The 13,307-nt window shown below is 53.6% G+C and overlaps 1 protein-coding gene across 2 annotated transcripts in view; it reads right to left on the bottom strand.

Annotated features, from left to right (window-relative positions):
* Positions 1 to 13,307, bottom strand: part of LOC147692532 (delta(3,5)-Delta(2,4)-dienoyl-CoA isomerase, mitochondrial-like) — a 255,505-nt gene that overhangs the window by 103,602 nt on the left and 138,596 nt on the right. For both annotated transcript variants that reach the window (XM_086938752.1, XM_086938754.1), the window contains exon 4: positions 6,730 to 6,854. In XM_086938752.1, the coding sequence (XP_086794878.1) occupies positions 6,730 to 6,854 (125 nt within the window). The remainder of the gene's footprint in view (positions 1 to 6,729; positions 6,855 to 13,307) is intronic.

The raw sequence follows: 13,307 nt of genomic DNA, 5'->3' as shown, positions 1-13,307 counted from the left end.
AACAAATTCCGCAGTGAAGCCTGTCCAACCTGAGCGTCTGCCCTGGCGTCAGTGTCCAGGCAGTAATGCTTAGCAAAGGTATGAACCGACTTCCAAGTGGCTGCCTTGCAGATTTCAGCAATCGGCACGTTACGGAGCAGAGCCGTCGTGGCAGCTTTGCCCCTGGTGGAATGAGCCTTAGGCTTACCTCCTAAGGTCCTATTAGCCTTCTGATAACACAATTGTATGCAGGACACAATCCACCTAGAGATGGACTGCTTAGAGGTCGCAAGACCTGTCCTGACCGATCCATAATTGATAAACAACTGGTCAGACCTACGAATATCTTTGGTTTTATCCAGATAAAATTTCAACACCCTCCTAACATCCAGAGAATGGAGAGACCTCTCCGCTGGGGACGAAGGGTTCTGAAAGAACGTAGGTAAAGTTATAGTCTGGTTGACATGAAAGTCAGAAATAACCTTGGGAAGAAATTTAGGGTGAGTACGCATAACAACCTTAGCAGCATGAAATACAGTATAAGGTTCATTACAACACAACGCCTGAATTTCACTCACCCTGCGGGCCGATGTAATGGCCACGAGGAACGCCGCCTTCCAGGACAGGTGCTGCAACGAAGCCTTATGAATAGGTTCAAAAGGCTCCTTCATCAACCTGGACAGCACCACATTCAATTCCCATGAAGGCGAGGGAAGCCTGACAGGAGGGAATACTTTCTTCAATCCTTCCAGAAAATCTTTGATCACGGGGATCTGGAAAAAGGAAGTCTGTGAAGGGCATTTCCTGTAGGCAGTCAATGCAGCCAGATGAACCTTAATGGAATGCACATTAAGGCCAGACTGCGCCAAATGTAAAAGGTAAGGAAGGATGACATCTTCCTTACAGGTCGTAGGATCATGGTTCTTAGACTGGCACCAGATACAAAACCTCTTCCACTTGTAAGCATATGAAGCCCTAGTGGAAGGTCTCTTGGACTCCTTCAGAATGTCCATGCAATCATCGGGCAGATTAAGATGGCCATACTGCACTATCTCAGGAGCCATGCCGCCAAACTCAAAGACGATAGGTTGGGGTGTAACATCCGTCCCCCGAACTTCGTGAGAAGGTCCGGCCTGCACGGCAACCGAATGTGAGGAAGGAGAGACCGGTGAAGCAGGTCCGTGAACCACCACTGCCTGGGCCACTCCGGGGCGATGAGTATCATCCGAGCCCTGGACCGGGCCAGCTTGATGAGCACCGCCGGAATCAGGGGAATGGGAGGAAAGGCGTACAGAAAGTTGTTCGTCCAGTCGATCCATAGCGCATTCCCCAGCGTCCCTTGCTGGAAGTACCTGGAGGCGAAGTCTCTGCACTTGCTGTTTTCGGCGGTGGCGAACAAATCTACGTCTGGAGTTCCCCACCTTGCGAAGACTTCTCCTAGTACTTCGTCGTTTATGACCCATTCGTGGTTTTCCTGAAGCAGTCTGCTCAGTGCGTCTGCCTGAACATTCTGCACACCTGGTAGATGGGTGGCCGTTATCGTCAGTCCTCTGGCCAGGAGCCAGTGCCAGATCGTCTGCGCCTCTTGTGACAGGGTGCGCGATCTCGACCCCCCCTGCTTGTTGAGGTAATACATCGTGGTGGTATTGTCCGTCTGTACAAGCAGAGAGTTGGTCCGGAAGGACGGAAGAAAGGCCTTCAGCGCCAAGTGAACAGCTCTGAGTTCCAGGAAATTGATGTGATACGTGGCCTCCATCGGTGACCACGTGCCTTGAATCTGCAGAGTCCCGGAGTGCGCTCCCCATCCCAGAAGAGACGCATCCGTCACGACCGTCTGCGTGGGAATGTCCTTGTGAAAGGGAACCCCTCTGAGGAGATTCTCCGCCGAACACCACCACTTCAGGGACTGAAGAGCATGCAGCGATAGGCGAATCTCGTCGTCCCAAGATCCTTTCCTCTGATCCCACTGGTCCTCCAAGCACTCCTGCAACGGTCTCATGTGCAGCCGTGCGTGTGGCGTCAGGAAGATACAAGAGGCCATCGATCCCAGTAGAGAAGACACCGTCCTCACTGTTGTAGATGGAGTCGTCATAAGAGCCTGAGCCTTCCGAAGGAGTGATAATCGTCGCTCTTCCGAAGGAGACACGCTTGCTGACAGCGTATTGATGGAGGCTCCCAAGTACTGTATGCATTGGACCGGAGTCGGAACAGACTTGGCCATGTTGATGTGCAACCCCAGCTTGTTCAAGAGAACGCACGTCTTCTGGAAGTGTGCTCGCGCTTCCGAGAAGGAGGATGCCTTGATCAGCCAATCGTCCAAGTAAGGGTAGACGAACACCTTGTTCTTCCTCAGGTGTGCCGCTACCACCGCCATGCACTTCGAGAATGTCCTTGGCGCAGACTTCAGCCCGAATGGGAGTACTGTGTATTGATAGTGATTGGTGCCGACTTGGAACCGCAGGAACTTCCTGTGTTTGTGAGCAATGGGCACATGGAAGTAAGCATCCTGTAGGTCTATCGCGCACAGCCAGTCTCCCTGTTGCAACTGAGGGTAGATCTGGTGCAACGACAGCATGCGGAACTTTTCTCTGCGAATCCACTTGTTTGCCTGTCGCAAATCCAGAATGGGCCTGAACTCGTTCTTGTCCTTCTTGCGAACCAGAAAGAACCGGGAGTACAGACCTCTTCCTCTCTGAGACAGAGGTACGTCTTCTATCGCCCTTTTCCTTAACAGGATATCCGCTTCCGCCTGAAGCTCGCGCAGCTGAAACTGCGAGCTGACCGGGGGAATCGCTGGAGGAGGGCTGGTGAACCGAAGACTGTATCCATTGCAAACAATATTCAGCACCCACTTGTCCTGAGTAATTTTTCTCCACTCTGCCAGAAAAAGTTGGATGCTTCCCCCTACCGGAGTGGGTAACGGATCCGGGGGAAGTAAGTTCCTAGGGCCTAGACCCCGCCTGGCCCTTGGGCGCCGGAGCCGACTGCTGGCCTCCTCTGCCCCTCTGCCGCTTCTGGAACGGCTTACGGAACTGCTGCTGCTGCTGTTGTGAGTGTCCCGAAGCCTGTCCCCGTCCTCGGCCTTGACCTCCGAACCGCCGTTGGAAAGGGCGGTACTGCTTCTTGGTCTCCTTGGGTTTTTCCAAGCCCACAGCCGTCAGCGTTTCGGCCTCCGCCTTCATGCGGGCCATTTCATCATCAGCGTGCTTCCCGAAGAGGGTCTCCCCGGAAAACGGCAGATTGGCCACCCGCTGCTGCGCGTCCGGTTTCAGGGACGTCAGCCGGAGCCATGCGTGGCGCCGTTGGTTGATCCCGTGGCAGAACCCGTGAGCAGCCAACAGGGAGGAGTCCGCAGCCGCACTGATTATCTGGTTGGCCACCAGCATACCCTCACTCAGGACCTCCATGAAGTCTTCACGCTGCTCCCGAGGCAAATGCTCCGCAAAGCGCTCGAGGGAGTCCCAGAGGGCGCGGTCGTAACGCCCCAACAGAGCCGTTGCACTCGCCGCTTTCATGGATGTCGCGGAAGTCCCACAGATCTTTCGTCCCGCCGAGTCCATCCACCTAGATTCCTTGTCCGGGGGGACCGTGGAGGTCGGAGTGGTGGCGTGCTGCTTGCGGGCCGCCGTGACGATGACGGAGTCAGGCGGAGGCTCCGCTCTCAAGAAGGCCGGATCCGATTCGGGAGCCCGGTATTTCTTTAGTAGCCTGGAAGGGGCCGCTCTCGTCACAGCCGGGGTGAGAAACAGCGCCATAGCCGGTTCTTCCAAGCCCGGTACCAGGGGCAGGAGGGGACGAGACATGTGCCTCTGATGCAGAGTCTCGAAAATGACGGACGTCTTCGGAGTAGGCACCGTCAGTGTAATGCCTAGCTTCGCCGCGCCCCGCAACAGGACGTCTTGAAAGGCAACCAGGTCGTCTATCGGGGACACTCTGGTGTCCGGCGACCCCGACAGCGTAGGTGAATAGTCCCTGGTCCCAGAAGATCTCGTGCGAGAGCGAGATTCGCGCCTCCTATGGCGGTGTCTCGACCTCGTGGGAGACCTGCGCCTAGAGCGAGAACGAGACCTGCCAGCTCTAGGGCGCTCCTTCGGTTTGCGAGGAGGGGTCTTCCGTGGCTTCTCACGGGGACTCTTCGGAGCCTCCCGGGGCTTCGGTTTCGGGGTCCCCTTGGGAGGAACAGGCAGCGACGGCAGCGAAGTGGACCTCGGCGGAGGGACCACCGGCTGCGGGGCGGGCCCATGAGGTGGGACCGGAGGTGGATCAGAATCCCCCTTAGGAAGTGGTGGTATGGGCGGAGGGTCCTCCTTCGGTACGGGTGGAGGAGGAGGAGTCCCGGGTCGAGATGGAGTGTACACTTCCGAGTACACCGAGCCCGGTGACCCTTTAGGGGACGGTCGCGGGGAGCCATCCCCATCCGCAGGCGACCTCTTCCTCTTGCGACCACCGGAAGTGGCGTGACTCCCGGGGCTAGAGCCCCCTCTGCGCCGTTTGGGAGAAGGAGATCTACTCCTCGGCGCTGACCGCTGTCTGCTGGACGCAGAATGACGCTTCTCCGGCGTCGAACGGCGCTTCCTGGACTCCGGCGTCGAACGTCGTCCCCTCGACGTCGACCCTCTCATCCTCGGCGTCGAACGTCGACTCCTCGGCGTCGATCTCCTCTTGCGCGATCTCTCACGCCGCCCTCTCGACGTCGGGCGGTCCGCCCTCGGCGTCGATCGTCGACGTCGCCTTGTTGTCCCCGACGTCGAGGAGCCCCTCGACGTCGAACGGCGGTGTCGCCTCGACGACGACCGACGGTGTCGCCTCGACGGCGAGCGTCGGTGCCGCTTCGACGGCGAGCGCCGAAACACGTCCCTGCGCCTTCGGCGTCGGTATGAAGACGTCGACGTCGACGAAGACGATGACGTCGACGGCGGCCTCGACGTCGGCTTCTCCTTCGCCGTCGATCCGCCACGCCGTCTCGACCCGGAGCCCCGGGGAGATGGGGAGCACGCCGTCGTCATCCCTCTCGACGCCGTCGTCGAAGCCTTCGACGTCGACGGAGAATGGGACCGTTGGCTGGACTTCCTGCCCCCGGGGAGCCCCCCAGGGGCCTCAGCAGAGGCAGAGGGATCCTTCCCAGGCTGCCCAGACCCACCTGCAGCACGTTGACGCCTATCCTCCAGGCCAGCCAGCCTGATCTTCAATCTGTCCCTGAGGGTCCTAGCAGAAAGCTGCTGGCAGATAGCACACTCCTCAGGGCCATGATTCTCCGGAAGGCACACGATGCAGACATCATGGGGGTCGCTTTTGGCCTTCTTCCTCTCACATGCTGGGCACTTCACAAAAAGGCCAGGCATTTTGGAGCCCCAAAACACCTAAAAACCAGCACAAAAGGGAGAGGAGAGCACCAAGAAATAAACTGTAACACTTTTAAAAGACAAAAGTGCAAAAACGAATTCAATAAACCCTTGAAAAAGGGAGAGCTCAATGCCAGGGTCCTGTAAGCAGGAGCCGGAAAAAAGAACTGAAAGTAAGTTGGACCTGCTATGCATTCTGGGATACTGGGAGAAGTCTAGAAGGTTCTCTTAAAGGCACAGTATCCTGTTTAAGCCACATAATGGCAGCCTATGGGGCTTGTCTGTCCCTACCTTCCTCTCTATCATTCCTGGGTCTTTGACTGGGGAGGCAGGTTTCTCTATGGTAGAAACTAGCAGGCTGGGCTGTGTGTGGTGAATTTTGGTGGAATTTCTAGTTGAAGTACTGGACAGTGTAGCCTGTGGATATAGGCTGCATTATTTGTCTTTAATTCTCTCTTAAGTGTCTTTGCAGTTCCTGCATTCTTTTGACAACTTAAGAGATTATTTTTGATTGCCGGGGTCCACGCACATGGGCGGGACTATTCACTAGATTATGACTATACACAGAGATCCCCTACTACAGAACATGTAATCACACACATCACGATTTAATGATGTGAGTGTTAAGGCTTGGAAGGGGACTGCTTAGAGTTTCTGGGGAAGCACGATTCCCCCAGGGAGGGATTAAGAACTGGAGGGCATATTAGGTCTTGCAGTGTCAAACAGAGGTTATTAGCTCCATAAAAAGTAACGCACAGGATAAAGACGGAAATTAGAGTGCTATGAAATTTAAATAAACAACCAATCATTGTTGGGGATAACCTCTCTCAGAAATAGTCCCCCCACCCACCCCAATCAGTAAGGACTCCACGAGAGGAGGTTAAAGCTGAAGTAAGCAAGCAGTAGAAGGGAGTTAGTGATTGTAAGGCCTGGGCGAGGTATTAACTGGAAAACAATCTTAGGGAAAATTTCGAGCTTCTAGCGGAGATGCTACACCACTGTGTTTGAAAGAGCACCCACAATCAGACCAAGGCAGATTACAGTTGTGGGAGGGATTTTACAGTCAATTCAAAATAAATCCAATAAAATAACACTATGAATTCTGATGGGAAGGAGGAACACGCTCACTCTTTAAATTCAGATCTGTGTAAGTAAGGGTGCCTTTTTAAACCCCTTTGATGCTGATGACGAGCTCAGCTCGTCATCAGCCACCGGGGGCGTGTGCGGATGACGAGCTGAGCTCGTCATCTAACGCGGATTTTAGAAAAAAGCTGCGTAGCGCGAAAATAACCACCGCAGCGATGCGGTTAAAGGAATGTTTAAATGCCAAGCAGTACTAGCTAGCACTAAAACAGCGTCAGGAGCAATCATAGGTAGACTGGACAAAGCCGGTATGTAGACGGCTTACCTTTTCTAGCACACTAAAAGTTTCCTGATACTCCTGGATTTTCTTGCGTACGTTCCAGGCAATTCTGGCTGGATCTTCTCCCTTCTGCTGCAAAATTACACCTCCAAAGTCCATCAAATCGATTCCTGTCATAAATAAGATAAAGTGAATCATTTAATGATGTCAGTTTTGAGTAAGAGGTCTGCCGATCATAATAATCAGTCCTCCTTTGACTAGCGTACATTATCAATCAAAGGAACACATTGGAGACCATGACAAATAAATACACCATACCAACCATAATGGGCAAAAGAGCACACCATTCTCGAAACCCAAAAGGGTTCAACACACATCATATACCAATTTACGCACACAGACCAGCACACATCGTCTTCATAACAACCAAAACACAGTTCAATAACCATAATCCACACACTGAGCATAAAGGAGGCCAGCACACAGCACCTACCAAATAACATACACAAAAACAGTTTACAAAATGATTCATCCCCAGTGAAGGCCTGTACGCAGATGCTTTCAATGTAACCAAAGTGAAGACCAGCAAACCTCACCCACTAATCCAACTCGCATGAAAAGCTGTAGAAACCCACCACAACAGCACCACAACAGAACGTATCCGTACAGGACGCCTGAGCACCACACTGGTACCAACTTCCCTATAAAGACAGTTGGTGTAATCCAGGCCCAATCTTATAACATTCTTTGCCAGGTCTTGACCACCTTGGATGATCTCTTAGAGATTGGTGAAAATGTTGGGACTGTGGGCAAGATATCGCTCATAATGACCCACAACATGTGAGAGTAGAGCCCCAGGAGGCAACTCGAGTTTGCACACATGGCTGCAAGGCTGACAGAGAAGAACTTCTGTTTAGTTTCTTTGTCTGGCAGGGAGCTGGGAAACACCTTTAGATTCAGTCTACGCGTAGAAGCCTGAACCATGAGGCTCTCAGATTTTGGGTGCTTTAGGACAAAAGATAGGTCTCCTGGAGTTGGTCTGTGTCTTCTGGCTATTTGACCATTGACAGGAGGGTACGATCCAGTCTTCGTTCAGCTTCCCAAAATGGTGTCTGTGAGGACCTCACTGAAAAGGAGTGGTTCAGCAGAGGTCTGCCCTGGCTTCAGTACCTCAGTGTTTACATTTGTTTTAACTTCCAATGAGCAGAGCTGGTCAAGAACTTCTTTCTCCCTTCTGATTGCCATTGAAAATTAGTCACATTCTTCCACAGAGGGGCCAGGTGGAGTCTTGAGGCCAGTGTTAGGTGAGGTATCAAGGCCACTGGTCTCCTGAAGGTTCAGGAAAAGGTTCTTGTTGTCATATATTCACAATATATCACCACCTTATTTTTTTGCTAAATCTCCCAAGATCTTTTTAAGGACTTATCAAGGTCTTTAACCATCTCGGAGACCAGCTTTCTCTTGATATCAGTTATCATTCGGAAAGGTACTAGATTTCCCTTTTTGTAACCCTTGGAGTTGTGTAAAATTAGTAGGAGCTCTGTGTACATTTCTGTGGCTTTGATGTATGAGTTACTTACCTTCGGTAAGTATGTAACTAGTAGAGACGTTGTATAGCCGCAGATTCCTTAACTTAGACTATCCCCAGGCGTGAGACTGGATCCGGAAATATTTTGCAGCAGCACCTCTACTTGCCGGGGGATGCGCCGCCCTGCCCTGACGTCGTCCTCGTACATGACGTCAGCGAGGTCATATAAGTCCCTCCCGGGGCGCTGACGTCAGTTTTCTTCAGAGAAACTTTTCTACAGCCCAACGCGGAGCCACCAACTAAAAACTGTGAAAGTATGGGAACAGTGTGCTAGGAATGAAAATTCCGTGAATAAAGAAGGGGGATGGTGGAAGACACCATGCTAAATACAGAATAGACACCGCCTACACTTAGAAGTAGGGGCTATGAGAAAGGCCCCGCAGGTCAAGCGGAGGCCCCTTCTCGAGTGCGACAAGGGAAGAACATTACAACAGACAGAAATAGACGGATAGCGCCATGTGGAACTGTGCTGTCCAGTAGGAATGGAACACAGAAAGAACAAACGTCCCCTTGTAGGAAAGAAAGAGAAGACTGGCCTTTCCCCTCTAAAAACAGAGTTAGGAAACAGAGAACAACCGACCCTCAAAGAGGATGACCACAAGAAGACCAGGATCCCGAGGCAGTAGAGCAGACTTAAGGGAAGGGAACTGGAGAGGAAAACAAACCTTCCAGTGAATCAAAGGCACCATGTAAAAGAAAGAAGTCCCTCAGCAGAGGTTAACTGTATATGAAAGCACCCAGGGGAGTGCAACAGTCTGAAGCCCTTGAAGATAAAACCAAATGGCAACAGAAGAGGCCAGTGGAGAATACCACCAGAAAAGGTCCTCGCAGAACGGGGAGGCTGGGTGGGCGTTAAGGAAACTGCGGCTAGACAACGTCTCTAACAGATACATCGTTACCGAAGCACAAGTTACTTACCTTCGGTAACGATATATCTGTAAGAAACAGCAGGTAGTATTAGATTCCTTACCTTAGAATATCCCCAGGTGTCAGACTGGATCCGGAAACCTTTGCGTAGCAGTATCCCTGCGCGTCGGTAGGTGTCGTCTGCGGCTCCGCGTCCGTCGTCGGCGTCGGGATGACGTCGCCGGAGTACTTAGACGCCGCCCTCGCGCGCTGACGTCAGTTCTTATACACAGCTTTTCCGTGCCAGAAACGCAGAGCCATGATAAAAACCAACACTGGTGCCATGAACCTAGGGCCCTGAAAGGGGATGACCTTAACCCTAGATATCGGTTCGCAGAACGGGGAGGATGGGTGGGGAGGTAAGGAATCTAATACTAACTACGGTTTCTTACAGATATATCGTTACCGACGGTAAGTAGCTTGTGCATCTGAAAGAAACAGGTTAGTATTAGATTCCTTACCTTAGAATAGATACCCCAGCAATACCCACCCCGTTGGTGGGTCTGCGAACCAGGAATCACACCAGAAAGTCTTGGAGGACGGAACGGCCAAAGAAGCCATCACTCCGGACTTGGCTGTCCAGGCAGTAGTGTCTTGCGAACGTGTGCAGCGAAGCCCACGTAGCTGCCTGACAGATGTCTTGTAAGGGGACTCCCCGGCCCAGGGCAGTAGTAGCAGCCGTGGCTCGAGTGGAATGGACCCTCAGCCCAACAGGAGGCTCCTTTTTAGCCAAAGAGTAGCATACCTTGATGCACAACACGACCCACTGAGAGATGGTCAGCTTGTGCACTGCCCGACCTTTCTTAGCGCCCACGTAACCAACAAAGAGTTGGTCATCCACCCGGAACTGGCGTGTGCGATCCAAATAGAATGAGAGCGGATCTTTTGGGTCCAGACAGTGGAGCTGCTCTTCCTCTTTAGAGGGATACGGAGGCGGAAAGAAGGTGGTCAAGGTGATGGACTGCCCGATGTGGAAGGCTGTGACTACCTTGGGCAGGAAAGAGGGTCTTGTCCGCAACACAACCTTGTCCGGATGGACAGAAAGGAAGGGAGGCTTGGATGAAAGAGCCTGGAGCTCATTTACTCTCCTGGCAGAGGTGATGGAAACCAGGAAAGCAGTCTTAAGGGTAAGAAGACGGAGAGGACAGTTATGAAGTGGCTCGAAAGGAGCGCACATCAGAAAAGTAAGTACAAGGTTCAAGTCCTACTGTGGCATCACGAAAGGAACAGGGAGAAACATATGAGTGATGTCCTTTAAAAATCTGTTAACAACCGAGGACTTGAACAAAGAAGGCTGATCAGGTAGCCTTAAGAAGGTGGAAAGGGCAGAAAGGTAGCCCTTGATAGTGCCCAGAGCAGAACCCTGCTGGGCAAGAGAAAGAAGGAAGAGGAGAACCTCAGAAAGAGGGTCAGAAAGGGGATCCACAGCCTTTGCTGTGCACCATGCCTCAAACTTGTTCCACCTGCAGGCGTATACCAACTTTGTGGAGGGATGCCTGGCTGCCAGAACTACATCACAAACTTCAGGAGGCAAGTCAAATGGCCTGAACTGTCGCCGCTCAATCTCCAAGCATGGAGGTGGAGACTGGACAGGTTCGGGTGGAGGACCGTCCCCTGCTGCTGCAACAGAAGGTCCTCCTGATGAGGCAGAAGAACCGGGGGATCGACAGACATACTGAGCAGCTCTGGATACCAGTATCTTTGTGCCCAGTCCGGAGCCACAAGGATAACTTGGGCCCGGTCGCACCTGATCTTCTTCAGCACTCTGGGCAGAAGTGGTATAGGCGGAAAGGCGTACAACAGAACGCAGCTCCACTCGCGATGAAAAGTGTCTCTGAGGTAGTGCCGCCTTGGAAATTCCAACGAGCAGAACTGATTACATTGCGCGTTCTCTTCTGTGGCGAATAGATCTAACCAAGGCTCTCCCCACTGCTGAAAGAAGCCTTGCGCCACGTCCAAGTTCAGACGCCATTCGTGATCCATCATGCACCGACGGCTGAGTTCGTCCGCCCTGGCGTTCAGGGAACCTGCCAGGTGTTGAACCACCAGTTTCACGCCCTGATGTTCCAGTCACTGTCAGAGGCGCAGAGCCTCCTGGCATAGGGTCCACGAACCCACCCGGCCCTGTTTTTTGCAGTACCACATGGCGGTGGTGTTGTCCGTGAACACCTGCACTACACTCCACCGGAGGGGAGGAATGCCTTCAGTGCAAGCCGGATCGCATCGCAGCTCTAGAAGGTTGATGTGGAGACGGGACTCCGCCGGAGACCAGAGGCCTCTGATCTCCGCCTCTCCCATGTGGCCTCCCCAGCCCTAGAGGGACGTGTCCGTCACAACTACGTGCTCCAGTTGGGGTAGGGAGAGGGATCTGCCGCTGACCCAATCGCGGTCCGTGAACCACCACTGCGACTGTCTTGCAGTGCCCTCCGAGATCAAGACATGGTCGGACAGGTTGCCCTGATGCTGGGCCCACTGAAACTTCAGGTCCCACTGCAGAGCCCGCATCCGCCACCTGGCGTGATGCACCAGAAGGATGCAGGAGGCCATCAGCCCCAGAAGCCGCAGTGTCAACCGGACTGAGACTCAGGATAACGGCTGAAAGATTGGAATCAGAGCCTGAATATCCCAAACCCGCTATTCGGGAGGATAAACCCGAAACTGTGCCGAGTCCAGAACCGCTCCGATGAAGAGGAGCTTCTGAGAGGGACACAGGTGTGACTTCGGCACATTAATGGAGAACCCCAGCAGGTGCAGGAGGACGGCTGTAGTCTGGAGGTGGCTGATGACTGTCTGGGGCGAGCCCGCCTTTAACAACCAGTCATCGAGGTAGGGGAAGACTGAAACCCCTAACCTGTGCAGATGAGCTGCAACCACCGCCATCACTTTCGTGAACACCCGTGGGGTGCTGGTAAGGCCATAGGGGAGCATGGTAAAATGAAAGTGCTCGTGGCCTACCGTGAACCGCAGGTAAAGTCGGTGGGCTTGCAGGACGGGGATATGAAAATAAGCTTCCTGCAAGTCCAACCCTACCATCCAGTCTCCTGGGTCCAGGGCAGCTAGGACCTGAGCTAGTGTCAGCAACTTGACCTTCTCCTGCCGGAGGAAGCTGTTGATGTTCCGTAGGTCCAAGATAGGGCATAGGCCCCCTTTGCCCTTCTTGGGTATCAGAAAGTAGTGGGAGTAACAACCACACCCTATTTCTGGCCCAGGAAAGCGCTCGATGGCCCCCTTGGCCAAGAGGGCCGTAACTTCCTCTAGTAGAAGCTTCAAGTGATCCCCCGACACGCGGTGGTATCGTGGTGGCATGGCTGGAGGGGTTGCCACGAAGGGGAGGGAGTAGCCCCTTCGGACGATTTGCAGCACCCACCTGTCCGATGTGACAGTGCGCCAGTGGAGGTGGTTATGGCGAACCCTGCCCCCCACTGGCGTCACATGGGCCTGAAAGCTCGGACTAGGAGGGTTTTGAGGCGGATGCTGCAGGGCAGGGTGTGGACTGGCCTCGCCGTTGCCCCCGACGACCGCCACAGCGGTTTCCACCTCAGCCACCGCGCTGGACTGTAGTCTGTGGCCCGTGGCTGGCAGGACGTGTGGGGGCGCCCCTCCCTTGGCCACGAAAGGAGCGAAAAGCAGCCGTTTGCTGGCGCGGGCCGAGAGGCCCAAGGACTTGGCCGTAGCCCTGGAGTCCTTAAAGCGCTCAAGTTCATGGCCTGCCTTGTCGCCAAAGAGGCGACGGCCATCAAACGGCATGTCCATAAGGGTGTTCTGGACATCAGCCGAAAGGTTGGCAGACCTCAACCAGGCGTCGCGACGAATCGCCACCGTCGTTGCTATCGCTCTGCCCAGTGAGTCCGTGGTATCCAGTCCACACCGGATGGAGAACCGTGCTGTCCGACCGTCCCCAAGGGCTTGGGCGAGTTTAGTCTAGACCTCCGCCAGACATTGTGGCAGCACGTCCGCGACCGTGTCCCACAGAGAGTGGGTATAACAGCCCAAGAGGCACGTGTTGTTGACTGATCGCAGCCCTAAGTTCAGGGAGGAGAATACCTTTTTTCCGTATTGCTCGTACCTCTTGGATTCCCGATCAGGGGGAGCCGTCGGGAATGCGGTCTGGGAGTTAGAGGCCTGGATG

This window comes from Lissotriton vulgaris, chromosome 9 (genome assembly GCF_964263255.1).
Source record: "Lissotriton vulgaris chromosome 9, aLisVul1.2, whole genome shotgun sequence".
In the NCBI taxonomy this organism is placed as follows: domain Eukaryota; kingdom Metazoa; phylum Chordata; class Amphibia; order Caudata; family Salamandridae; genus Lissotriton; species Lissotriton vulgaris.
Note: the sequence above shows the minus strand (reverse complement) of the source record. Positions and strands in the feature narration are given on the sequence as shown.